This window comes from Chelonoidis abingdonii, chromosome 9, assembly GCF_003597395.2.
Source record: "Chelonoidis abingdonii isolate Lonesome George chromosome 9, CheloAbing_2.0, whole genome shotgun sequence".
In the NCBI taxonomy this organism is placed as follows: Eukaryota; Metazoa; Chordata; order Testudines; family Testudinidae; genus Chelonoidis; species Chelonoidis abingdonii.
This window is the reverse complement of record NC_133777.1, coordinates 33,196,686-33,222,974: the sequence shown is the minus strand read 5'-3', so window position 1 is coordinate 33,222,974 and position 26,289 is coordinate 33,196,686. Positions and strand designations below refer to the sequence as shown.

Genomic DNA, 26,289 nt, shown 5'->3' with positions numbered 1-26,289 from the left:
TCACTCTCCGTGCCATGCTGCATTGTCCTCATGGGGGCCCATCAGTGTTTGGCGCTGGGCCCACAAAAGGTTAATGCAGCCCTGCACGGAGTGGGAACACCTGCAGCCCGGGGGCGGGAGGAGCAGACGTTCCCCAGTCACATGTGTTACTGTCTCTTTAAGACGGGGCATTTCAACCATTGCCTGTGGCGCTGGCTCAGTAGATTCGACAGGCCTGGACCGGAGGTGGGTGTGTGGCGAATCTGAGGCTGGGTGACAGAGCGAGAAGGTGTCGGCGGGAAGAGCGCGCGGGCCGGAGGGTGAGTCTGTAAAGGGGTTGCGGGGGGGAGACATATCGCGGCGCCCTGCCCCAGCTCGAGCCTCGCGCTGGGCCTGGGTTCTGCTGGCCCCGTTCCTGCCCCTGCTCCCCGCGGACCCCGGCCGGCGCCACTGGAGAGCGGGGTAGGCGGGCTGCGAGCGCCTGCGACCGGGACCGCCCCTCACGGTGTGCGCGCGCCTGTGTCCCTGCAGTACGTGGCGCTGTAGGCCCTGTGTGTGCGGCGCTTAACGCCAGTCCCCCCCCACCCCCGTGTGTGCGCGCGCGGCACCTAGCGCCGCAGGCCCCGTGTCCATGTGTGTGAACTGTGCCCTGTGTGTGTTCCCCTGTGTATGTGCAGCATGTAGTGCCATGGGCCTTGTGTGCGTGCAGTACCGTGGGCTCCAGTGAGTGTGTGCAGTGGTGGGCCTGTATGTATGCGTGTGCAATGACAGGCCCTGTGTGCACAGCATCTGCACCCTTAGGATGTGGGTTGGGGGCAGGAAAGGAGGGGTCCCTTGTGCTTTGAGGTCGTGTGTGTGTGCGTAAAGGCCTAGCACATTGGAGCCCAGATCTTGGTCAGCCCCTGTGTGTGTGCACAGCAGCTGGCACCCTGAGAGCATGTGTGTGCGTGCCCTGTGCCTAATGTCCTCAGGCCCTATGTGTTTGTGTACAGCACCTAGCTCCACAAGAGCTGATCTCAGCTCCTGTGCAAACAACACATAGCATTCTGAGGCTCCATTTGTGTGTACAGCACCTAGTGCCATGCGGCTCTGATCTCAGTCAAATTATGAGCCCTAGTATACGACAGGGGATCTTAAGTAGAGCCCTATGTCGATACATGTGCATCCGATCCACATAAACGGTTCACGGATATTTAATTTTCAAGGCTCTTCTCTGAAGTGCTACTGCAATACAAATAAATTATAATAATAATTAACTAATAATCCTCCAGTGCTGAGCAGAGGCCTGCAGACCTGACAATTTATGTGCGAGTTTTGTGATGTGGGGAAACGCCCACTGGTGGCTCGGCTGACTTGTCTGCAGGCTAAACAGAGTGCCCTTTCAGAGGGATTGCAGTAGTCAGGTGTCGGGGCACCATCATTCTCTTTTTCATTTTCCCCTTTGTTTGATCAGTTCCAGACGTGACTTTACCGAATGGATCCCGAGCCTTTTGAAGTCGGACATGTGGTCCGAGAAGCTATCAACATCCTTTCCTCTTCCAGGAATGGAGTCCAGATCTCAGAGGCGCTTGGCACAATTAAGTGCTACCTAGGTGGAACTGAAAACCAAGCCCCCCTGAAGGAGAGGGAAGAATTTACCCGTGTGCATTTTTCTGCCTTTCTGCGAGGTCTTGTCAGTAACCTGAGTCCAGATTGGATAGAACTTCTTACCTCTGATCAGCAAAAGGAATTATGGGATAGCTTTTTCTTGGAAGGGCCAGCTGACCAAGTCTTTCTGGTTCTGCTGGACTCCATCATTTCTATGGGGTAAGCCTGGCTTCAGCCTCGTATTTTTTAGCACTAAAAGCATGTAAACGTGATGCCTCCTTCAAACTACAATTCCAACCTAGTCAGATGATCTGGTAAACATGGCTTCAGTTTAGTGGTGAAAAGACCTGTTTGTAGCCTCGTCCATGCATAATGCTAACTCTGTGGTCATTTCCCATGCTTTAATCTGGGTGTTGAGTATGGGCACTGGCCTGCCTATACTACAGATTGCAATATTTGTAATGATGTGAAAGAATGAGTGCACTGTAATCAAATCCCCAGGCTCAGCTGTGAGCATAGAGAGGTCTTTTCATATCAAAGCATAAAAGGGGAATGTTCAAGGTGGTCCTGATGATTCCTGGCTTGGGCATCCTGGCCACGATTCAGGGACCAAGGGTAGAAGGCATATAACTACATTGATAGAAAGATTATAATGTGGTTAAAACACAGGGGAGCCAGGAGACCTGACTTCTGTTCCCAGCTCTGCCATTGACTTACTGTGTTGCCTTGAGATGGTCATTTCAGCTCTCGGTGCTTCATTTTTCCCTGTTTTGCAAATGGGAAAATTATGCTTCTTCCACACCTACCATGAGGGTAGTGAGGCTGAATTCGTAAATGCGTGTAAAGTGCGGTGAGAGTCACAGGCAGAAGGAGCTGTAGGGATAGAGTGTTGTTTCACTGCTAATCTTAAATTACTATCTGGTGCATTGTGGCACTGTGTGTGATTGATGGGATCACAGCAGAAAGTGGCATGATTGCCACTCTGTCATTGGAGATTTTTAAGAGCAGGAATGGTCTAGATAATTAGTTCTGCCATGAGTGCAGGGGACTGAAGTGGATGACTTCTCAAGGTCCCTTCCAGTTCTATAATTCTCATTTGTCTTCTTCCTCATTAATTAAAAGGGGGAGGGGGCATTCTTATTTCTTTCCAGTCCCAGCTTTTGCCTGATGAAGGTCATTAGCATCCTGGAACAGTTTCTGCAGACGGGAGGCATGTCGGCTCTGATGTGGGAGGTCTGTCATCAGCAGGCACAGGCTGGTTTACCTACGTTTCAAGAGACCCTCCTCAACAAGGTTGTGTGTCTGCCTGACCACTTGTGCAACAAGCTCCAGGGGAATAACCTGCCTATATTCTTCCCACAAAACTATTTCCCTCTGCTGGCTACTGAAATCATCCAAGTGTTGCAGAGGATCTCTGACTCACTGAGAGGTGAGATTGCAGACCAACTACTGCTGCACTGAGAGAGTGAAACCGTACAAGGGGAGGTATCCTGATAATCTGCCTCTAGGAAGATGTTGATGGCAGGCAATCTAAGTGTTTCATTAAACATGTCTCATTATACCACAGATGGCTTAGACTGTTCTATCTCCTTCGTGTCTCAAGTGCTGGGGAAGGTATGCATGCATGGGAGACGAGGTGAGTGCCTTGTAATATGGTTTTGGGCTAAAGGATATGATAGAATTACATCAACAAGGAACAGTGATTGTAATAGGGTGGTCACTAAAAGAGGGAGGTTGAGGGTACGTTCATTCGTGGCCTGGGATGTTGCCTACAATTTGTAGACATGGCTTTCTCTCCTTTCTGAGGTATCCCAGCTATGTGTCTGTTACCTATCTCTCTCTCTCTCCCTGTGGCTGATCTGAGTGTGTTCCATTCTCCTTCTCCGAAGAGTCAACAAGAACGCTAGTCTTTCAGGAGCCCTGCTGTCCTGGGCATTTTACTTCCCTAGTACCTTCCATCTGAGGTTCTGAAAATGCATTGTAAACACCAATGAGTTAAAAATCGCAGCCCCTAGATAAGAGGCTGTGAATGTGATGATCCTTCATTTTGGTTTCACTTAGCATTTTGGAGCAGGTGAAGGCTGCTCCTCATGTGCAGTAGCATGTAACAGATGGGGAAGTTAAGGAAGGCGTTCCAATCTCCTACTTCAACAAGGGATTCCTGGAAGCTACTGTCAAGCTGTCCTGCAGTGGCTCAAGAGTGTGTGGGTACCAACCTCAGGGCAGACTGTTAAGAAGCAGGGTACAAACCCCAAAATAGTTGTGAGTTCTATACTTAGATTTCACCAGCCAATGATCAAGTGTAAACTCTTCAAGCACTATAACAGCCTTAACATGGAGCCACAGATAGTCCTCTTGGGTACTGTGATCTATCTTGTCGCCCAGGAAAGCCTTCCTTTGTGATAGATGGTTCCTTACACCAAAAATCACAATATTCAGGTTACTCCCAGTCCCAAAGATTTCTCCTTAGGTCTCACACCAAAGACACCTCTTAGTTTATTAGAGGATTGACTATATCTAAAAATTAACTAGAAAAAGGAAATAAGAGTTATTTACAAGGTTTAAAAGAGATAAATGTATATACACACAAATGAGTTCCAATCTCAAGTTTCAAAAAGTAATAGAAGCTTCTGTAATAAGCAAGATCTATATGTCCTTTTGGGGCTAACCCCGGCCAAGCCCTGGGTATCTTTTGCTTATGCTTAGTAATCCTTGCCCCTCAAAGCCCAAGCAGCATAAAAGATACAGTTCCTCTTTGTTAGGACTTTTTATTCCTCCCCACCCCTTCTGCTTCAAGTTGCAAATTCAGCTGTTGGGAACAATTCACTTGCATGTCTCCTCTTCATGAGGGGTTGGACAGGGGAGCAATCAACAAAGTATTTTGTCCTCTGATGTTCCACAATAATTTGTCTGGTGTTGGGAATAAGATAACATTTCCTGTGGGGAAACTAGTATTTCACGCTTCTTAATGCTGCTTTTCTGCCCCGTGATTTACAGTTACAGAGCAAACACTTTTACCTTATAATATGGCACATAGATATTATAAATGAGATTAATGCATGCAGCAACTTACAATCATTTCATAGTCTAAACACTAAACACATTTTTATAATTCTAATACTTATTTGAACAATACAAACCACAGGTGAACCAGACTGATTCCAGCTATGTATTTATCAGTGTTCAGTGGAGACCTATGTGCCTTGGTATGAGCTGACACCTGGTCTGCCAGTGTGTCAGCTACTAGGGCTACAAGTGAAAGCCCAGGTGAACCTGCAGGTAGGGCATACCTGTGAGAAGAATTGTGTGTTGTAGGTGCTGAATCATTGGGCGCAAACTTGTGTTGGAAATGGCATTGTCTTCATGTTTATCTCTATAAGCAGCTTGATTTTTGCAAACTATCCACATGGACTATGCTGTGGGCTATTACCCCAGCTGCCTGTAATCAATGAGCTTCCTTTTGTTCTCTCTCAATACAGAAGAAATTCTGAAGGTGTTGGTGCCACGCCTAATGGATCTCACCAAGGTGGACTGCATCTGGCAGAGGATTTGCTGGCGACTGGTCGAGTGTGTGCCAGATCGTTGGATAGAAGCAGTGGTTTGCGGCTTTGTTCAGAAAGCACCAGGGTAAGAAATCAAGATTTGGGGGAGAGGGAAGTAGTTGTTCTAGCTACACCTTACTCCTGGGGGAATTCTGCGGGACTGTGTTCCTGCAGAAAACAGCCTCCCTGCAGATTTCCTGCTTTTCCCTGCAGAAACAGCAGGGAAGCTGGTGGTCATGTATGCAGTTTTTTGTGGGGGGAGATCGCTCCCCAAACAAAGGTGAGGCATGGGGGGCACATGGGGTTTCATGCTGGGACATTCGGGGTTACATGGCACTGCCACCACCCCCAGTTCTGCAAATGCAGAGCTGCCCAGCGCTGCTGTGTCTGGGGCTCCGCTGACTGCTGCGGAACACAACCTGCTGGGTACTAGTGCCAGTTGCGCTCCCCTTCTGTGTGCTTGGAGCCTTCCTATTTTCTGTGGAACAATGAGTGCCCACAGTGGGCCAGGGTAAGGGTGGTGGTGGGAAAAGGCAGTGGGAAAGGAAGGGGGGTGGAATAGGGCAGGGGGAGAGGGATGTGGGAGTGACGGGAGGGGGATGGAGAAGAAGGGGATAAGGGAAGCAAGGGGGGAAGCAGGAGCCTGGCATGTGGTGTCCCTAAGGCAGCAGCTAATGATCCCCCATTAAGCAGGCCTATCGAACCCTCACCCTGACAAGCCCTATCTCCCTACACCTGGACCCGTCCAATAAGCCCCCACCCCACTGAGCCCCAACCATTTGCACCTGGAAGCCCCCTCCCCAGCACCCGGACCCCCCCCACACACTGAGCCTCCACCCCCGCCAGGCCCCATTTTGCCACACCTAGACCCTACCACTGAGCCCAACCACCATCACCTGGATCCCCTGCAGAGTCCTATTGCCCCTGAACTCCCCAGTGAGCCCCGGTGCATCCAGATCTCCCACTGAGCTACCCGCACACAGAAACCTCTCACCACATAGCTGGATCCCTCCACGCTTAGATCCTGCTGGGCTGAGCCTGCCCAGCCATACCTGGTGCACCTGGCACAGAGGGGCAGGGCTCCAAGGTGTTTCTGGGGCAGGCCCAGCACTTGCACTGTGTCGGGATCAGGTGCAGCCTCGCTGCCGAGTGCCTGTACTGGAAGAGGTGTGGGGCCTTCAGGGTGATCTCCCATCTCAGTGCAGCCAGTGGCCTGTGCTCCCCACTGCCATTCTGGAGCCACATTTAGTTATTGACAAAATTTGCAGAATTGTGCACAATATTTTAAAATTCTGCAAATAATTTTTATGTGTTTGGCTCTGAATTCCCTCAGGTGTATGAACACCAGTACATTATTTCTTGAAGGATCTTGGCCTGTGCACCATCATTTCACCTGGTGCTACTTCCTGGGAAAGGTTGGGACTGGAATAGCTGGGGATTCCTTCACTGGTAATCCTTCAACACCATTTCAAACAGCACTAGATCTTTTTGCTACATTAATCACTTTTGTAGTTGTGTGGTAGCACTACATGGAAGTTGTTTGAGTGATCTACGACTTTTGATTAGATTGCAAATGGGCAGCCACTTACAAAATCATGATCTGATTGAAATCAGCCTGAAGCAGTTCAGCTAAATGGATACCTGATACTTTGCTGCTGACCTGTCTTGCTAGGGCGGATGTCTTGTCACGATTGCTGGGGAATCTGGTTGTGAAAAACAAGAAAGCTCAGTTTGTGGTGACCCAGAAACTACTACTCCAGCAGTACAGCTATGCGGTAAGGGTTCTGCTGTGTCAATATGGGGAATGTGAGCCCTCCTAGCTGTTAGGAAGGCCAATGTTTTTCAAAGTGCTGAATTCTTGTCCAGGTAAGCTCCAGGTCTCTGGTCGTGGGCTTTATTCTGAAGCGTTTCCTCAGATTCCATACTCCTCACATATACTTGGGCCTCAGCTGAAGATTGCTATACCTTCTCCCTGTCCAGTAAGGCAGACCAGGTGGTTCCTTTCAAGACACTAGGTTTGTATTCTGCCTTGTAGGTCAATCTGTGGTGATCAGCAGTGTTGTCACCTTTTCTCCAGAGAACCAAGGGAGGATTTGCATGTGACATTGGCAGTCTGGGGAGCTAGAGGCTCTGATCCCATTTAGAATCCAGGGGAAGAGGCTGGGAGCAAGTGTGACCTTTCCCCAAGAGGACAGGGAGGAGAAGTGCACTGGAGCAGCTCGGAGTTTGATTTGGAATTATCTGTGCTCTCAGAGGTTGGAGAGAAATGATGTGGAAGTGAAACAGGGCAGTGGGTGAGCACTAGAGCCCATGAGGGTGTAGAATGTGAAGATTGTGTTCTGCCTTATGTTCTGGAGCATCTTGATCATTAATTAGATTGTGTGTGAGAGAGAGGCACAAGACTTTAGTGAAGGGAAGGACAAGGTTCCCTGACTTCACGTTCCTTTTATTTAATAGTAGGAGCAATATTTTAAATAAGACTTGCTGTGCATGGGTTGGTTCAGTGGGGTTTTTACTAGAAGGAACCCTCTCTTGGGTGCCATAGATATCCCTGAAACTGTGTGATCTAAAATAATTTGGGCACTGAAATAGCCAGGCAGAACAACATGCTCTAACTAATTTTCCTAGGAGCGCTGTGGGTTTGCATAAACTCTGCAGTCTTTCCCTGACCATTCTGATCAAATCACTCGGAATGGGGGGTGAGGTAGAAGGGGAGAGGGTGTGAGTGTGTAAAGTCCTTGCTGATTGATAACTTTCTGCTCAGTATAACTAATCTTATTCTTTTCATTGTAGACTGCAGTGCTGCAGAACCTCCTTGGATACCTGGCCCTAGACAGCCTTCGACGTTACTTATTGATCAAAGTAAGTTAGGTACCTTCAATGATATATATATTTAGGTTTGAATTTTTTCTCCTGAACCCTCATTTTGTCTCACTATCTGTGGTGCTTCAGGCTGTTTGATGAAGCTGATAATGAGGGTCACCTGTGTGAATGGGGTGATAAAGAATGCCCCCATGGAGGTCCTGGGCAGAGCTGCATCGCCTCATTCAAAGTGTAGCAGAGAAGTCCTCATATCTCATCTCTAGAAAAGTAGTAACATGGCCACCAGGGAACTCTGAGAGGGTAGGGGGAATAGAAAAGGAAGGAAATGTGGCTCAAAAGGAAGGACGAGTTGCCTTCCCACTTAAACAGGCCATGGTCCTCCCAGAGCTTCTTATGATACACTGTACTTCTGTAGCATCTCACATCTGTGGATCCCCAAGCCTCACAACTCCCTTGTGAAGTAGTTTAGTTTTATCAATCCCATTTTTTTATAGATTTGGGGGAGAAGTGATTTGAAGTGACTTATCCAAAGAGAGCGAGTCAATGACAGTTGGAAGTAGAACCTAGGAGTCCTCAGACCCAGCCCTTTGCTCTGACTGTAAGATCATCCTCATTTTCCAGGGCACAACAGCAGAGAACTCACTCTGGGGTCTGATTGGGAAGCCACCAAATGAAAGGCTAAAAATAATTTTCTTGTTTCTAATAAGCCCTTCTTATACTAAACTCCTCTTAGCTCTTCTTTTTAGTTCATGTATTAGCAGGAATATTGTAAGTAAGACATGAGAAGTAATTCTTCTGCTCTACTTCTCATTGATTAGGCCACAGCTGGAGTATTGTGTCCAATTCTGGGTGCCACATTTCAGGAAAGAAGTGGACAAATTGGAGAAAATCATTTTTGTTGATCTTTTCTGGACTAAAGGTCTAGAAAACATGACCTATGGGGGAAGATTGAAAAAACTGGGCTTGTTTAGTCTGGAGAAGAGAAGACTGAGAGGGGACATACGTTTTCGAGTACATAAAAGGTTGTTTCAAGGAGGAGGGAGAAAAATTGTTCTTAACCTTTGAGGATAGGACAAGAAGCAATGGGCTTAAATTGCAGCAAGGACGGTTTAGGTTGGACATTAGGGAAAACTTCGTAACTGTCAGAGTGGTTAAGCACTGGAATAAATTGCCTAGGGAGGTTATGGAATCTCCATCATTGGGGAATTTTTAAGAGCAGGTTGGATAAACACCTATCAGGGATGGTCTAGATCAGAGGTCTCAAACATGCACCCCATGGGCTGCATTTCCTCGTCCGCACTCTCCGCCTACCTCCACGCTCAGGGGAGGAGGCAGAGAAGAGGCGGGGCCGGGGTGGGGATTTGGGGAAGGGGTTGGAATAGGGGCAGGGACTTTGGGGAAGAGGTTGGAATGGGGACTAGGAAGGGGTGGGAAGAGGCAGGAAAGGGGCCAGGCATGTACTGAAGTGTCACTAGATACCTCTTTTGGCTATGGTAATACCCCTTTTTTCATTAGGTGCCAGTAACGAGCTTGGTAAGACCTCAAACAGCTTACAGTCTAGCAGAGATAAACAGGAGCCAGGATGCACAGGAAGACCCAGAGCGGGACTAACTAGGAGAGGTCTGGGAGAGTGGGTTGTTTGTTTGGGCATCTGTGGCGTGATTTGAATCAGACCTGTCATTCCCTTGGCTTCAGGGCTTTGTTGCAATGAATGTGCATTGCGAGCCTGTTCTGAAAGGTGATAAGCACCCTGAGATCCCACTGATTTCAGTGAGAGGAGAAGGCATCTCAGCTCCACACGAAGCTCTAACAGAGAGATGATCCAAGGGGAGGGAGATTCAACACCTGTGTCCCAGCCCCTTGTGGTTCTGGGCTGTGACCTGAGGCTGAAAGGTGCTGCCAGCTGCCTTCTGTGAGGTTCAGTGCATGCTCACGGCCAATGTCTCTTAGCCCATCATTCCTCATGACTTTTGTATGAAAAAGTTTCAGTGATGTGGCCCTCAGTACCAGTCCTCATGTGGCCCTCATGATGATTTGAGTTTGAGATCCCTGGTCTGGATAATACTTAGTCCTGTGAGTGCAGGGGACTGGACTAGATGACCTCTTGAGGTCTCTTCCAGTTCTATGATTTAAGTGTTTTTAAAATGTTTTCCTTCAGACGGTAGCAAATCAAGTAAAATAATTTTAGCCAACTTGGGCAGTGAGCTACGATTCTGTGTGAAGGAGTACCCCTTACTGCTTTAAAACATTCTTGATCACCACATGAAGCACTGGTGATTGGCTCTGAAGGGAGCGATGTCTGGTTATTCTCATCCAGAGAGATTCTGCTGTGATGTGGGGGAATTGGTTTTCCCCTCTTGTAACTGCTGTTATCTCTTAGACTGTTTTGTTCCACTTCCTTCTTTTCACTGAGTTGCATAACTGTGATTTTGGTCAGTTAATATATAGCAATGTCCATGACAGCCTGACCTCCATTTGGCTGTGACTGGAATGTTGGGCATCAGAGATCAGTCCTGTGTGTTTGATGGAGAATGCAGATAGCAGAGAGGCTGCTGGTTACTAGTTTAGGGAACTAGGTGTTAAAGTTCCTTTCCCTACCAAAAAATTTGTCACCCCTGCCCTGTACACAAAGGGGAGGGGACGCTTCACCTCACTACTGCTCAAGTCTCAGCACATTGGAAGTTTTTTTTGGGGTAAGCATAAAATAAATAGAATGTAATGTAAAAATCAATAACCCCAGGCTTTCTGCACTGACTGCTTTAGCCATTGTCCTGTTGAATTTAAAACCGCCATTATTTAATTTACCCAGAGCTGACATGGAATTTCCAGCCGGTGGCACCAGTATGTCATGGAATTCAGGATCCTTGCTTCAGAAATTCTCTCAGTGGAGAGCAGGAGCTCTGCAGCCGGGCAAGAGGCCACTACACTTTACAGGGACTGATTATGCTGAGTGCTGGGTAGAGTAGTCCTTAGGCCACCTGGTTGGTTGAGGGTGTGGCATGTGTTTGTGAGAGATGTAGCACAGACCCACTCCATGTAGCTAATGTTGTAAACTTATGAACCAGGTGCTGAAAGAACTCCTGGAGACCTGGGGCAGCAGCAGTGCTGTGAAACACTCTCCAGTTGAGCAACAACTGTATGTTAGCAAGGCCATCCTGATCTGCCTCTCCCACCTGAAGGAGCCTGAAATAGAGAGCAACGGACAAGGTGAGGGAGGAGGGAAGGAGCAGAGAGAACAAAGAGGTCTTCTTCCCTCCGTTGGATTCTAACTTTTCCCATCTTTAGCCCTCTGTCTTTGAAGCCCCTAATCATAACCATTGTCTCCACATCCTGCAGGCCTGATCCTACAAACACATACCCAAGCTCTCTGATCATTTGAGTAGTCCCACTGAATTCAGTGAGGCTGTTCATGTGAGTGACGCTGCTTATGTGTGTAAGTGTCTAGAGGATCAGTCCTAACCAATGTCTTCTCCGTGCATTTTTCACTGTTGAACCTTATCTTAAACTCCTAGTATCTGAAAGCCACAAATTCTGAAGTCTGGAAAATCATGAGGTGATCTATTCCTCCTGCAATATGAGTATTTATAGTGCAAAATGATTTTGAAACAAAGCTTTGGATTTGGACTCTGTGGAGGCTAGGAAGGCTGCCTTGCTGAAAACATGAGAATTTGTTAACACCAGTATGAAAGTTCAGTGTCAGAGATGCTGACTAGCAATAGGAACATCTGTAGCACCGTCTTTTGAAGACCTCATAGCATTTTGAATCATTGATTGGTTAATTTTCAGAACATTTCTGTGATGAGATAGGGTGCATAGATTTTGAGAAGGAGCAGTTGGGCGCGTCAGATCCTCCCTGTCTCTCAAGGTCCTGGAGAGAGGATCTGTGACAGAGTAGGAAATGGAACTCAGGTCTTTGGACACCCATTCTCGAGTCTTAGCCAGGACTGGTGTCCTTCTCCTAAACCATAATCTTGTCTGTTTTAATTCAGATATGGGTTATGAGGGCGTGGAAATATAGAACATTATCATAGCATAATATCACAATAGCAAGGCAAAAGAGAGATGTTTTGTTTTAGAGTGGGAAACCTTGATTGTGTGTGTGATTCTACTCATTGTGTGACGACTCGTTCTGTTAAACCCAGCAACTAATGTAGATTAACTCATTTCAGCCCGTTAGATGTATGTGTGGCAGAGACAGAGCTCTTCATTGTGCTGCTCTTCAGCCTGGTATGTTCTGTCTGGCTTAGGATAAGGAGTGCTACCTAGTGGTTAGAGCAGACACTGGTGTTTCAGAACCAGGTGCTGAAAGAACTTCTGGGGACCTGTTGGAGCAGTAGTGCTGTCAGACACTCCTTGATTCTGTTCCCAGCCCTTACACTTACTATGTAACTTTGGATAAGTCCTCTCTTATTTCTCTTTGTAAATTACATTAATATTTGTTAAATAACAAAATTACATAGACAGTTACTGACAACGGTCAGGCTGCTGATGTGCTGAGACCACTGCCTATCATGCTGACGGGTCTCTCTCATTATTTGCTTGTGCTCCCTGGCTGTCTGTCTATCAACCTGTTATCTCTTGTCTGATCGCAGGGACCATTTTTTCACTCTGTCTGAACAGCGCCCAGCACAATGGGGTCTGGGTTCAGGACTAAGGCCTCTGGTGCTACCACAATACAAATAATAAATGATGATTTACCTACACCCAGGTGGCTCTTGAGGGTGAATTAACTTTCATGCAGTTCTTTGAAAACATAAGTGCTATTTATTATTTATTAGAAAACAAGTTTATTTCATCCTAGCCAACTCAAGATTCTTCTGTTAAAGCCTGGCCTTGTATAGATACAAACTATGGTGTGTTAATGAATGATCAGATTTCTCACTGGCTGACGTTAGAGAGATGTAAGCTTTTATTGGTGAATAACGGTCAACCTGTCAGCAGTCAGAATCTATTTGGGGAGATGAAAGACAGCTGCCACTCCGAACAATGGGTTCAGATGTGCCACTGGTACTTAACTACCTGTCACAGCTCTGGCACATGGTGAGAAGTATTCCTCCCTATGTGAGTTCCAGGTTGTTGCGCTGAGCAGAATGGATACAATTTCCATAATAACACTGTCAGCCCATTTCATCTGTCATAGCAGTTTTGAAGCCATTGGATTTATGCCTCGGATTAATTTGGCCTAACGCACTTTTTTGGTAAACTCTTTTATTAAAACAAATATTCTAGAATGTATGATGTGTTTGTACCATTGTTTTTGGCTTCAAAACCTAGCCCTGTTGCATATCTTCCTGACATGATGGGGGAAAGAAAACAGCTCTTCAGAAAGAGAATTGCTGTATAGAATCTGTGCCAGCCTTCACCCCCAGGCCTTTGTCTGTCTCTCTGCCTGTAGTTGGAGTGTGTAGCTAAAGATTTGGGCTCTCAGCTGGGTTTGCTATCTGGGAGCTGCCTTAGCCAGGGATGTTGTGCTTACTCTGCCATGTGCTGCTTGTCCTTTCAGAGCTTCTCACCAGCATGATGGGAGGGATGAAATGCCACCTGGACAGCAACTTGCCACGGGTTCGGCGTCTGGGAATGATAGTGGCAGAAAGCATCAGTTCCAGAATAACTACAGATGGGCCCTGCCTGAAATTCCAGGTGAGATTACAGTGATGCCTGACTCTGCTGTGCAGGCATGGGGAGAAATGTCCCCTTTAAAGCAAATGGTTGTGTTGCTGCTGTCATTGCTGACCCCTACTCTCTGGAGTGGAAGAGGGGCACCAGTACCCCTCAAAATGAGGGTCTATCAGTTTGCAAAATGGAATTGCATTGAAAAGATGCAAAGGCAGCATAGAGTATGTGGGCTGGGGCAAGCTGAGGGGTGCAGGGGGGTGTGTGGTAAGAGAGAGAGCATATGCCTCAGGAGGACTTGGTCACAGCCAGGCAGAGTCAAGGAGAACTCTAATATGATGGCCAGCTCCAAAATTAAAACTACTGCTCGATTTCTATATCATGCAGCACCTGATCAATGGGAGGTGTCCCACTGAAATCCCCTTAAGCGGGAGTTGATTAGAGTCCTAAAACAGGTGAACACCCAGAAGGAGGGTGTGTAAAGTCACTGGTGGTTGTGATTTTCAAGACTGAGTAGGGGATTTAGCCACACAATCCCCATTCATTTCAATGGGAATTAAATCCCACAGCTCCTTACTTGCCTTTGAGAACCTTAATTTTTGTTTGCACAGCATGAGCTGTAGTGCTGCATTGTGACGTCAGACCTGTTAAATGCTTTAAAGATTATAAATGACAGTGAGACCAAATCTGACCAAGCAATAACTTGTATGTCATGAACCCAGTGTGAAAGGTGCATATAGCTGAGATTGCAAATCTCCACATGCATTTATTATTTGATCGTTCACTGTTTTAAAAACTAAGGCCTAATTCTGAGAGGTGCTGAGCTCTCATAACCTTCAACTGCAAATTTATTGTATTTAATCGACGTAAAAGCCTCCATACAGTAACTTCTATTTTGCATATCTAGTATGAAGATGATGATGAGACCAGAGAGCTAAAGTCTCTCCAGCAGACAGCCCTACTACAGCTCCCTGTCACTGACCTGCCAAATGCTGGGTGAGATTGCCATTCATAGCCATATATCTGCCTAGAGCACAGATACCAGGCAAATCATTCATTCTTAGTAAAGGCTATGAAAACAAAGCCTACCTCTGATTATAATCCTTCCACTTTAGTGGATGGTAAACTCCAGACAGACAATCCTAGCTCTGAAGACAGGAAGTCTGTATTTGTTAGAATCCGCTAAGGTGTAAATTGCTGTAATCTTCACTGTGCTCTGCATTACAGTTGGCTATCTCTCTGCAGCCAGCATGGTTTTTAGTTCAAAGGTCAAATGGAAGCATGTCTGGAATTGTGTGTCTGATGGCTGCATTTCCTTGGGATTCTTGTAACTCCAGGTGCCCTTGAAGTGATCCAAATGGGCTGGGGAATCTTTGGGTATCTCAGGGTAAACTGGAAGCTGTGTGTCTACAGCCTGTCCATTGCCAACTGAAATACAGTATTAACTTCTGTCCAAAAGCATTAACTTCTGGCTATACTCTGACTTTCCATGGGATTTGCTGTCTGAAGATCTCAGAGCACTTTACAGAGGTTAGTGAGTGAAGCCTCTCAATGCTACTATGAGAGAGAAATAGTGACTGAGAAGTGAAGAGGTGAAAGTGACGTGCCCAAGGCTACATGGCAAATTGCTGTCAGAGCTGTGTGGAGAGCTCAGATCTCCTGACTCTCTTGTACATTAACCACTACTGAATAGTGCCTCCTGATTTGTTCATGGTTTTCATAGCTCTTAAGAATACACAGGCCAACACTTCCTTTGCCCTGAGATGACTGTTTGTCTGCTCTTACCCAGAGTGTTTTGCATTCTCTCCATTAGCACAGTCTTAATCTTTGTTAGGAACTAAAACAAGCTCAGGTGGCAGTCCAGGGAACTAGCTCATGCTGTCTGCCATCTCCACTCTTCCTCCATCATGACGTCTCCCCACACCTGTACAGCTACTTTAGCTTTTTCTCCTCATAGCTGGACCATTCTAGGTGAACCCACACTGAAATGAGATTCCAGTGCGTACTGTAGATAGAGGGTGTGGATTGGGGGGTTTTACCTTGGAAAATCTAGTCTCCTGCTTGTGAGCATGGATTTTTAAGATCCTTGTTACTTTATGCCTTTGACACTTTCTCATTGCCAACAGCAGGAATGACAGTCCATCTGCTACACCAACAGCTGTGTCAAAACCAAGTGGGAACCCACACCCAGCAGCCCCTGCAGTGCCAGAGGAGGGATCTGATTTGGAGCTTGACAGGTACATGCAAGAACTAAACTAGTAAGCAAAAAGCTGATTTGAAATAAAAAGTAAATGACAGATCCTTGAAAGATGACTGTATGTGAGGGGCTGTACTGCTCAATCTGAACTAGGGAGCAAACCAGGCTGTGTGTAAAGGGTAATTGCAGATACAGGTATGCTGATGCCTAATTTTTACACCCAAATTGAACCCAAGCCCAAGGAGGCCAAGTTGTTTTCCAGCCCAGCCAAACCCAGCCCTTCTCCCCAAACCTATAATGTTGCTCCAGTGGGAGGTGTGTGCAACAGCTCCGTGCAGTGCCATAGTGGGCATGTCAGTGACCATGGTGCCCCTCCACGGGCCAGAGAAGGAGCGCTGACCCAAGCCTGAGTGGGCCCGGTTGTGTTCTGACCTGGACCTGACACTTCTAGATGCTCTAGAGCGCTAAGTGCAGATCAACATTCCAGGCTTACTTTGTAGTTTTGCTGCTTGTGTTTATTTCACTTAAATTGTTTAGACACCTATTGCCCTGCAGATTATCCCGATTCCACTGCATCCTTCAGACTTTATATGTTTATCAGGCTGCCCATTTTATTACTGGACATGCTCTAGTCTGTCATATATGGTGGTAATATATTTGCCACTTGAGTCTCGTAGATTCTTGAATCAGGGGAGATGCTCTCTAGCTGAAGCACTTGCATGTTTTGGCTAGTTGAGATCTGTAGCCATTGGCCCTTCTGTCTGTCTCTGTCTAGTAGGGCTTGTCTACCTCACAAGGGGGTTGTGAGAGTCAATGACTGTATCTTTGTAACATGCTTGAGAACCTTCCATGGAAGTGGCTATATTGGTGCTGTATATTTATTATTTTGGCCAGTTCATAATAAGATGTGGAGCTGAATGGGAGTCTAGAACCTTAGAACAATTTTATCCACTGACAGTCCCCCCTGAATCAGGGTGCATATGCTTGGTAAGTTTCTATTCAAGTCTTCTCTAAAGGATACACTTTCATTTCCTTTTACTAAGAAGGGGTGGGGGGTTGGAAATAGTGAGGTGTTTTAAGTGGCATGGAATTGGCTCCATTCTGAGTGAGGAGAGTCCATGAACTGCTCTAAGAGGAGGGTCCTGTTAAATTGTGGGCATCAAAGAGGGACTTAATTTCACAGTGACCTCATGCTCCTTAGCCTCATACTGTAACCATCTCTGCTGCCTGTAGCGCAAGAGTGTGAAAGCCTAGCGCACTGGGGCTTCCAAGTACCTCTTTTAACCAATCTTATCAAAGCCTTCCCTGAAAAGGCTTCACAGGGGTGTTTAAAAAGGTTATTTCAATGAGAAACATTCCCCTGAATGTGATGAGCATAATGCTGATCTCTGTCACTCAGGGGAACTGGTTTGAGAGCGAGGGGGAAGAGGGGGATCTGAAAGCACGCTATAAATATTAAACAAATTAAACCTCCCAAACACTTGTCTGACATGGGTGACTATTACAATCCCCATTTTATAAATTGGGGGAACTGGTACATCATTGCCCCAAATTGTGCCTCAGAGACTGTGGTCATGCTGCATATAGAATCTTCCCATATTTGACCACTAGATCAGGCGTCAGAGTTGGTCTGTCAGATTAGTTGCTTTACTCTGCTACGGAAAAACCCTCTAACATCTGTGTCCAAGAAATAAATCCTGGAATTTTTTTCTAGTTTTGTTTTTTCTTAATGGAAAGCGCTTCATGTGGGAAATGAAGTTAGAGCCCTGCCTCTTAACGATTCCTACATGCTGCTCACTCATCACATGAGGCACTGGGTGAGTGCATACAGTTCAAAGCCCTGTGCATCTCATTCCCTTGTGGGAAAATTCTGTAAGCTGAAGAACACTGTTGTCCTGATCTGTACATTGTGTGAAAAGAGCCTCCATCAGCAGCTTGGGTAGTGGGAGGATAAGATGTCAACAGCTCTGTTGGTGAGGCATGTCAGTGTCTGATCTGAAACTGGATTAGCAGAGGGAGCATCCTGACTCTCAAAAATATGGAAAGACCACATAGAACATAAAAATGGCCCTACTGGGTCAGACCAAAGGTCCATCTAGCTCAGTATCCTATCCTCCATGAAGTTATCTAGTTCTTTTTTTGAATTCTGTTATGGTCTTGGCCTTCACAACATCCTCTGGCAAGGAGTTCCACAGGTTGACTGTGCGTTGTGTGAAGAAATACTTCCTTTTATTTGTGTTAAACCTGCTGCCTGTTAATTTCATTTGGTGACCCCTAGTTCTTGTGTTTCAAGAAGTAGTAAACAACACTTCTTTATCTACTTTCTCTACACCAGTCATGATTTTATAGATCTCAGTAATATCTCCCCTTAGCCATCTCTTTTCCAGGCTGAAAAGTCCCAGTCTTATAAATCTCTCCTCATACGGAAGCCGTTCCATACCCTTAATCATTTTTGTTGCCCTTTTATGGACCTTTTCCAATTCCAATATATCTTTTTTGAGATGGGGCAACCACATCTGCCCACAGTATTCAAGATGTGGGCGTACCATGGATTTATATAGAGACATGATATTTTCTCTCCTATTATCTATCCCTTTCTTAATTATTCCCAGCATTCTGTTAGCTTTTTTGACTGCCACTGCACATTGAGTGGATGTTTTCAGAGAACTATCCACAATGACTCGCTCCAGTCCCCGTGGCTGGGGGAGGGCTCTGCTGCCCCAGAGCCAGTGGGCTGGGAGTGCGGTCAGTGCTGCCGGCCCAGGCTATGGTGGGGATGCTGGCCCTGTCCCCAGGGCCTGAGCCACTGGATGGGAAGCGGCATGAGAAACGGGTGCTGATCAACCTCAACTTTGGCCTGCTGCGCAGGCTGGATGCCGCAGGCCTGGCTCCGCTGGAGACAGAGGCAGGGCTTCTTCCTGACCAATTTGTCCCTCGTTACAGTAACATAGTTTCTGCTTTCCACTGGCCTCAGAGCTCCACTAGTTGATGTGTTTAGGGAAGTGCATGAAAGGGTTTACCTATTTCACATGCCTCCCTGTTCTTCAGCAGAGCAGTTAAGGATCTTTAGAGCCCTGCGTGATTGTATCCGCATCCACTTCACTATCCACAGTAATGGTCCATGGATATTCATGGATTTGCAGAGCTCTACCCATCTCACCATCCTCAACGCTTGATAACTGATGCTTCCTTTGCCTGCTGGATCCTTGTAGGTTGGGGTACTGAGCAACCTCTGTTTGGTGTAAGGATGGAAAGTTGAGGAGGGAGGAGAATGTGCCCTGTCTGTCCATTTAGCATGAAGGAGGAGAAGGTGACATGGTCAAATCCACGTGGACTAATTCATGCCTACGCTTCTTTCACAGTGATGATGACCTCATTCCTTATGACATGTCAGAGGATAAAGAGCTGAAGAAAATGAAAGTTCCTGTCTATATCCGAGACTGTATTGAAGGTAGGAAATTCTGGGTAGAGTCTATTGAATCTTCACATGGAAATGCTCATCTCCTACTCTGTTCTGGGGTGGTTCCTGGTACAGGCTAGTTTTGTTTAGTTGAGTCAAAGTTGTGGTAGTTCGGAAATTGGTGTTCCAGTATTGAATTGTTAGTTCCTAATGGCATGTCTACACTACAAACTTTTGCTGATGCAAGTTATGTCGGCATAAAGCCACCACACTTGTGCACGTGTGCATACTTGGCTCCTTTCATCCATGCTGGGCATACTCACCTGGGGTGTTTTTTTCAATGTGCAGTGCACCATGGGAAGGTATGTCACAGTCCAGTGCTCTGTCTTTTTTGGGAAGTTTTGGCAGTGCACAGTGGGGCAGAAACAAATTGTGCAAGGGTGACTGCTACTGCAGGATCAAGTTCCCATCATGCAACTTTCTCCACCCCGTAATGCCATCTTTATCCTATCATTTTCATGCCTATTTTGAAAACGCAAAGAACCTGCCTGGGGCTTGTTGCTGTCCACCATCTCTGACCAAAGCATGTAGCATGCATTATTGTCATAAGCATTGCAAGCACAGTATGCATGATACTCGGGTATTTGCAGTCACAAGAAGAGCTCCGAGGAACATGACGATTTGCTGAAGAGCAGATTGCTGTGGGACATAGCGAGAACCATGTTCAAGGTTGTTCGTGGCATTCACGGAGCAGGTGCAAATGGTGGAGTGCTGCTTCTGGGTCTGAGATACGAGCACTGACTGGCAGGATCACATCATAATGCAGGCTTGGGATGACAAGCAGTGGCTGCAGAACTTTCAGATGCGCAAAGCCACATTCCTCAATCTGTGTGGCAAGCTTGCCGCAGCCATCCAATGGAGTGACACCAGAACAAGAGCTGCACTGACAGTGGAGAAGTGAGTGGTGATTGCACTATGGAAACTGTGGTCAATGGGAAATCCACTGTGGTGGCCATTGTCATGCACATGTGCAGGGCCATTAATCGTCTCCTGCTATGCAGGACTGTTAGACTTAGCAATGTGCAGGATATAATGGTTGGATTTCCAGCAGTGGGGTTCCCGAACTGTGGTGGAGCGATAGGGATGCGTGTGCATCATCAATTTTGGCACCAAACCACCTTACCACAGAGTAAATCAACAGAAAGGGCTGTTTTTCTAGGGTTATGCATGTGCTGGTGGGTCACCAGGGACACTTCACGGACATTTTGCTGGCCAGGTAAGGTTCATGATGCATGCATCTTTAAGAACATGGGACTGTTTGGAAAGCTACAAGCAGGCACTTTCTTTCCTGACTGGTGGATTACCACTGGTGATCGTGAAATGCCAGTGATCCTGGGGGACCCAGCCTACCACTTACTCATGAAGCCGTACACCAGCCACCTCGACAGCACCAAAGAGTCAACTGATGGCACAGCAGGTGCAGCATGGCAGTTGCGTGTGCTTTTGGAAAACTGAAGGGGTGCTGACAGAAGAATGGATCTCAGCGAGAAAAATATCCCAATGGATGTAGCTGCCTGCTGTGTCCTGCATAAAATCTGTGAAGCAAAAGGTGTGACGTTACTGCCAGAATGGAGGTGGAGCTGCTGTCTTCTGAGTTTGAACAGCCATACACAAAGTCTATGAGAAGAGCTCAGTGCAGAGCTATATGGCTCGTGAAAGCTTTGCAAGAGCACTTTAACAGCGAGCCACAGTAATGTGTTCTGGTGTCCATGCTTTACCTGGCCCTGCAGTTTGGGGAGATGTGATTGGTGTAGATCTGTGTACATAACACTGACAACCTATTAATTTTGTGCTGCTTGCTGTGCATTTATGATGATTACTCTGTGTCACTGATCCTATGAGTTTTGTGCATTGTGACACGATAACTTCTAAGTAGTGCTTTTACTGCTGCCAGGCATTATGTAGCATAGGTTGGGAACTAATAAAGATGGATTATTTTCCAAACAATAGAGTTTTATTGAGTAATGAAAACACTTCAAAAACAATTCTGTGCAAGTTAAAAACAAATACATTAAAACCTTAATTTATGAAACAAAGCCTAAAGAAGGGGAAGGAACATTCATATCTATTTTAGCTACATGTACATCAACCTTGGTCCTCTCAGGTCAGTGTACATGAGGCTCTGGTTGTCCTTAAAGTTCTCTGGCATGGAGAGGTAGGGATAGGGATGTGGCCCCTAATGCCATGTGGAATGTTGAGGGGGCATGTAGGGAGGTGCTATACTAGAATTCTCTATGGACTGCAAAGGGAGTCCAGGCCGGGATTGTTGAACCTGTAGGTCTTCAGGAGTCTGCAGCACCTGTGTTTTGCAGCCAGAGAAATCCCATTATGTCCTGATGCATCTCCCTCTCCTGGGCCTTTCTTCTGTCTGCTCTTTCCATCTCCATACAGTCTGCAATATTAATTCTCCAGGCCCTGTGTTCACTGTCCAATGCAGCAGTGGCTTGAAGGATCTCGCTGACCATATGATCCCAAGTCCTCTTCTTTCTCCTCCTTGTCTGGCTCAGGCGTTCTGCAAGTTTGGAGGGGGAACTCCTCAAGGTTGCAATGGCAGTAGCTACAGATAAAACACAGAGGTACCATTGTCCCTATAGTCACAACAGAAAGTGAAAGTTAAGGTTCTGAATTCCCTTCTGAACTCCCCTAGAGTTTTAAACAAGACTTGCTGATTGACACTTCTGCTTGGGAGTGCTTGTGCACGGCATCACTCTCAGCACCAGCCTTGGTGAGTATGGCACACCAGGGGTGAGGAGAATGAGGAGGGAATTGCTCGGTTGCATGAAACTGAGTCTAGGGCAGTGGCGCTGAATATGGGTGTGAGGGGTTGTCACCCCTGGGGTGCAATGTGGAAGCTGTGGGAACTGCTGCATCTCTTTAAGACACACAACTAGGTTGGGGACACAGCTAGCCTCACCCAGGCCATTTATCACCTAACATGACAGCAGGTAGCGCCTCTCACCCAGACTGGGCTGAGTACAAACAGCAGACCCCAGCCAGTTTCCCATCTCCTGAGGCACCCCCTCCCTGCCTCGTAGTATAAACCCAAAATTATGTCGTCTTGTACTGTACAGGGATCTGCACAGTTTAAGCTCATTAATATGTCCTCCCCTCCCTCAATGTGGAGAGAAATATGCACATTTGTGGTAACCAAGCTGAGATTTTTCCCCAGACCTGTTCCTTAAAGGCACACTGGTTTAGGTTAAAATATAAACAAGTTTTATTAACGACCAAAAGAGAGATTTTAAGGATAACAAACAGATCAAAGCAGATTATCTAGTAAATAAATAAACTGAAAACTAAGCCTAAAATACTAGAAAGATAGGATATGAATTAGCAAATTCTAACCCTGCCTTATGATACAAGCAGGCTTGCAGATTCTTAATGGATAAGCTGCATTTGTTCTGCAGCCTGGGATCCTCTCCTCCATTCCAAGTCTTTTTTTCTTTAGGTGCTTCTGTCAGGTGTTCAGTTATGGGTAAGTGAAGAACAATAGATTGTCACTTCCTGCCTTATATAGCCATAGAATACGATGGGAACCCTTTGTTTCAAAAACAGTTCCCAGCCCAGTTTGTGGAAAAATACATGCCCCCAAAATGGAGTCCAGAGTCATGTGGACTGGTCACATGCCCCTTGCAGAGTCATAGCAGACATTACTCACATTGTTCAACAAAAAAACCTTCAGAAACAGACTTCAAAGGGAAACTGTAGAGCTACAATTCATTTGCAGATTTAACACCATTAATTTGGACTGGAGTAGGAACTAGGAGTGTCTGGCTAACTATAAAAACAATTCTCCCTCTCTCTTGGTATTGACACCTCCTCATCAATTATTGGGAGTGGACCACATCCACCCTGACCGAATTGGCCTTGTCAACACTGGTTCTCCACTTTTAAGGTAACTCCCTTTTCTTCATGTGTCAGTATATTTATGCCTGCATCTGTAATTTTCACTTGATGCATCAGAAGAAGTGGGGGTTTTATCCACAAAAGCTCGTGCCCAAATAAATCTGTTAGGGTTAGTCTACATGGGGAATGCTAAAGCGCTGCCGTGGTAGCACTTTAATGTGCCTCGTGTGGTCGCTCTTAAAAAATCTCACCAACAAGGGTGTGGCTCCCAGCGCTGGGGTATTGTTTACAACTGGTGCTTTACAGCGCTGCAGCTTGCTGTGCTCAGGGGGGTGTTTTTTCACACCCCTGACTGAGAAAGTTGCAGCGCTATTAATTGCCAGTGTAGACAAGCCCTTAGTCTTTAAGGTGCCACCAGACTCCTCGTTGTTTTTGTGGATACAGATTAACACGGCTACCCTTCTGATGCTTAATCACAGATTCATCGGCAGGGGAGTTGGGAATAAGAAATTTACAATAAACTTGAAAGACAGTTGGCAGCTCACTTATGCCATGGAACTGCCTGACCCCATAACCCAGCAAAGACTTTTCCAGTACAAAGGGTCAGATTTATAAGGGGGAAAAATGCCTCTAGACACCTCTCTTCTCCCTTGAAAGACAAAAGGACATCATTGAACTGAAGGGAATGGTACTGGCCTGGAGGTTTTCCAGCCAATACAGACCGTTGTAAACTTTTGGGTGAGAGAAACCTTTTTGCTTTTAAACATACTAGCCTTGTTAAAGCTAAGGTATTGGCTTGCATGTTTATATTTTTTTTTTCCCTTTTGTAACCAATTCTGACTATTATGCCTTATCACTTGTAAATCACGTAATCTATCTTTCTCAAGTTAATGAACTTGTTTTACTCTTCTATCTAAACCGGTGTGTTTGATTGAAGTGTTTGGGAAATCTCAGCTTGGGTCAGCAGGGCTGGTGCATGTTCATTCCCCTTTGTTGGGGTGCTAGACTAATTAATTTATGAGCTTGTATCCTCTGGTTGGCTAGTGAACAGTACATTTCCGGGGGGGTCAAGGCTGGGACTGAGGGATATGTGAGTGTTGCCTTGTATCTATTCATGGATGGGAGGGCATATCATTTATGTATTCAGCTGGGAGTGACTTTGCATGCTGGTGGCTGGGAGTGAACAGAGTCTATAGGGAGTTGCTGTTTATTAGCAAAGCAATGTAAAAGGCATCTCAGGCTAGAGAGCTAAGAGGACACAACAGTTCAGGTTACACCCTGCGGAATGTCACAGCTGTGATCCTGCTAAGTTGGGGTGCCATAATTGAAATGGGAAATTAATTTACACACTTACTTGAGGTTCCTTTCCCTGCATCGGGCTTGCGTATGCTTGACTGCTGGGACTGACTGGACTGTGGTGGAATCTCAAACAGATCCTGGCTGTCAGCGTAGCTGGGCCACCCCAGTTGCATGTCTTTCCTCTCTATGTCCCTTCCAGTCCTATGATGGTGGGAGGGATAGCTCAGTGGTTTGAGCATTGACCTGCCAAACCCAGGGTTGTGAGCTCAATCCTTGAGGGAGCCGTTTAGGGATCTGGGGCAAAATAATCTGTTGGGGACGATATTTGGTCCTGCTGTGAAGGCAGGGGACTGGACTCGATGACCTTTCGCGGTCCCTTCCAGTTCTACATTTCTATGATTCTCCTCCTCCTCCTCCTCTCACGCAGTGGCCTATGACTTAGGCTCTTTAGGTATCCCCGATGCTGTGCGGGATGGCAGTAGGGTCTTCGCCAAGTATATCATGCAAGTCTTTGTAAAAGCGTCATGTCTGTGGCTCAGTACCAGATTGACTGACTGGCCTCCCAGGGTTTCTGATATGCCTGCTGCAGTTCCTTCACTTTCACACAGTGCTGCCACTGATCCCTGGCATACCCCTTCTCCTGCATCTCCTGCGCAATGTGTTGATTGATTGATAGATATCCGTGTTTCTCTGGCTGGTCCATAGCTGTGATTGCATAGCCTCTTCTCCCCACAGGCCCAGGAGATCCACTCCAGGCCATAGTGCATCTGGAACATATAACCAGCACGGTCAGTGGGGCAGTTGCACACAACAGTGGAGAGCTGCTAGGTGTGCTCACCAAGATGGACAGTCAGGAGAAGGCATTTCAAAAGTTTGCAGGGATTTTAAAGGGTGATGGGACTTCTGGACTCTGTCACCTCTAGGACAGTGGAGTTCACAATTGTGACTGGAGTGGTCAGTGTTGAACATTCTGGGACAACTGCTGGAGGACTGTTAGGGTCATCATAGGTGTCTACATTCATCCTGTGTTGACCTCAGTACACTGACCATGGCTCAACGCCACTTGGAGAGGTGGAGTCACTATGTCAGCATAATGGAAAGCTTACTTCAGTGGGAGACAAATTTAAGCATAGACACATGCACAACTAAGCTTACACAAGGCAGCTTACGTTGACTTAACGTTGTAATGTAGACGAGGCCTAAGTAACCTCAGCTTAGTTCCTAGTGTCTGATCTTTCTGCTGAGTTGGTGTTTTCTTCCTGATGGAAGAGACCAGTTCTTATGCCCCTGAGTTTCCCCTGCTCTATCTAGGTTCTTACACTATATGCTGAATTTCTACATCTGGCCTTGGTTGCAGCTTTCTCTTGAAGAGCAGGAAGGGAGGGGCTATCTCTGGGATTCTTGCTAGAAGGAACATTCTCTCAGCTGGTTGGCAGAGCTGAAGTGGTTGGTTTTTGTTTATCTTTAGTCCTAACTGGATCTGAAGACATGGACAAGTGGGAAGCTACAATGAAGGTTTTGGAGAGTCTGATTCGAAGGAATTCAGCTACTACAAGAGAGGTAAGGCCACATGGGCTTTAGTCAGAGGGTTGCCGTCTTGGCCTCAGAAGGAAGCTAGGCATAACACAGTACAAGATGGTAACATATAAAGAGCTACAGACCAGGCTGACTTGTCCTGGAGTTGGGACAGACCATGGTCACGGCAGCTGTCTCTCTTTTGGACTCCTTTTGCAGTGGGAGTGGAGGCCAGGAGACAAGTAGAGCCTTCCAGCGAGCTTAGGATTGAGGAGGGTGTATTAAGCGGCACGCTTTGTCCAGGGTGAGCAAAGCTGCCTGTGGAGTAGTTTTGAAGCCTAAGCAGGTGCAGCAATGCAAATCAGAAGACAACAAAATGTCTTTATGCTTTTGTCAGACCCACTGTGTTCCACTCTTTCTGGCTCCTC

At 46.5% G+C, this 26,289-nt stretch overlaps 1 protein-coding gene across 8 annotated transcripts in view; it reads left to right on the top strand.

Annotated features, from left to right (window-relative positions):
* The first annotated feature begins 279 nt into the window (after positions 1-279).
* Positions 280-26,289, top strand: part of TELO2 (telomere maintenance 2) — a 308,161-nt gene continuing 282,151 nt past the window's right edge. For 2 of the 8 annotated variants that reach the window (XR_012656509.1, XM_075069352.1), the window contains exons 1-13: positions 327-441; positions 1,433-1,785; positions 2,718-2,995; positions 3,134-3,202; positions 5,046-5,193; positions 6,781-6,883; positions 7,902-7,970; positions 10,997-11,138; positions 13,435-13,571; positions 14,452-14,540; positions 15,671-15,781; positions 19,104-19,192; positions 25,815-25,906. Coding sequence is in view for 7 of the 8 variants with exons in the window: in XM_075069352.1 (XP_074925453.1) it covers positions 1,454-1,785; positions 2,718-2,995; positions 3,134-3,202; positions 5,046-5,193; positions 6,781-6,883; positions 7,902-7,970; positions 10,997-11,138; positions 13,435-13,571; positions 14,452-14,540; positions 15,671-15,781; positions 19,104-19,192; positions 25,815-25,906 (1,659 nt within the window). In the remaining variant the exon portion in view is untranslated. Of the gene's footprint in view, positions 300-326; positions 485-1,432; positions 1,786-2,717; positions 2,996-3,133; positions 3,203-5,045; positions 5,194-6,780; positions 6,884-7,901; positions 7,971-10,996; positions 11,139-13,434; positions 13,572-14,451; positions 14,541-15,670; positions 15,782-19,103; positions 19,193-25,814; positions 25,907-26,289 lie in introns of those variants that run through there. The other 6 variants (XM_032796879.2, XM_075069354.1, XM_075069353.1 and 3 more) reach the window with 6 other exon arrangements.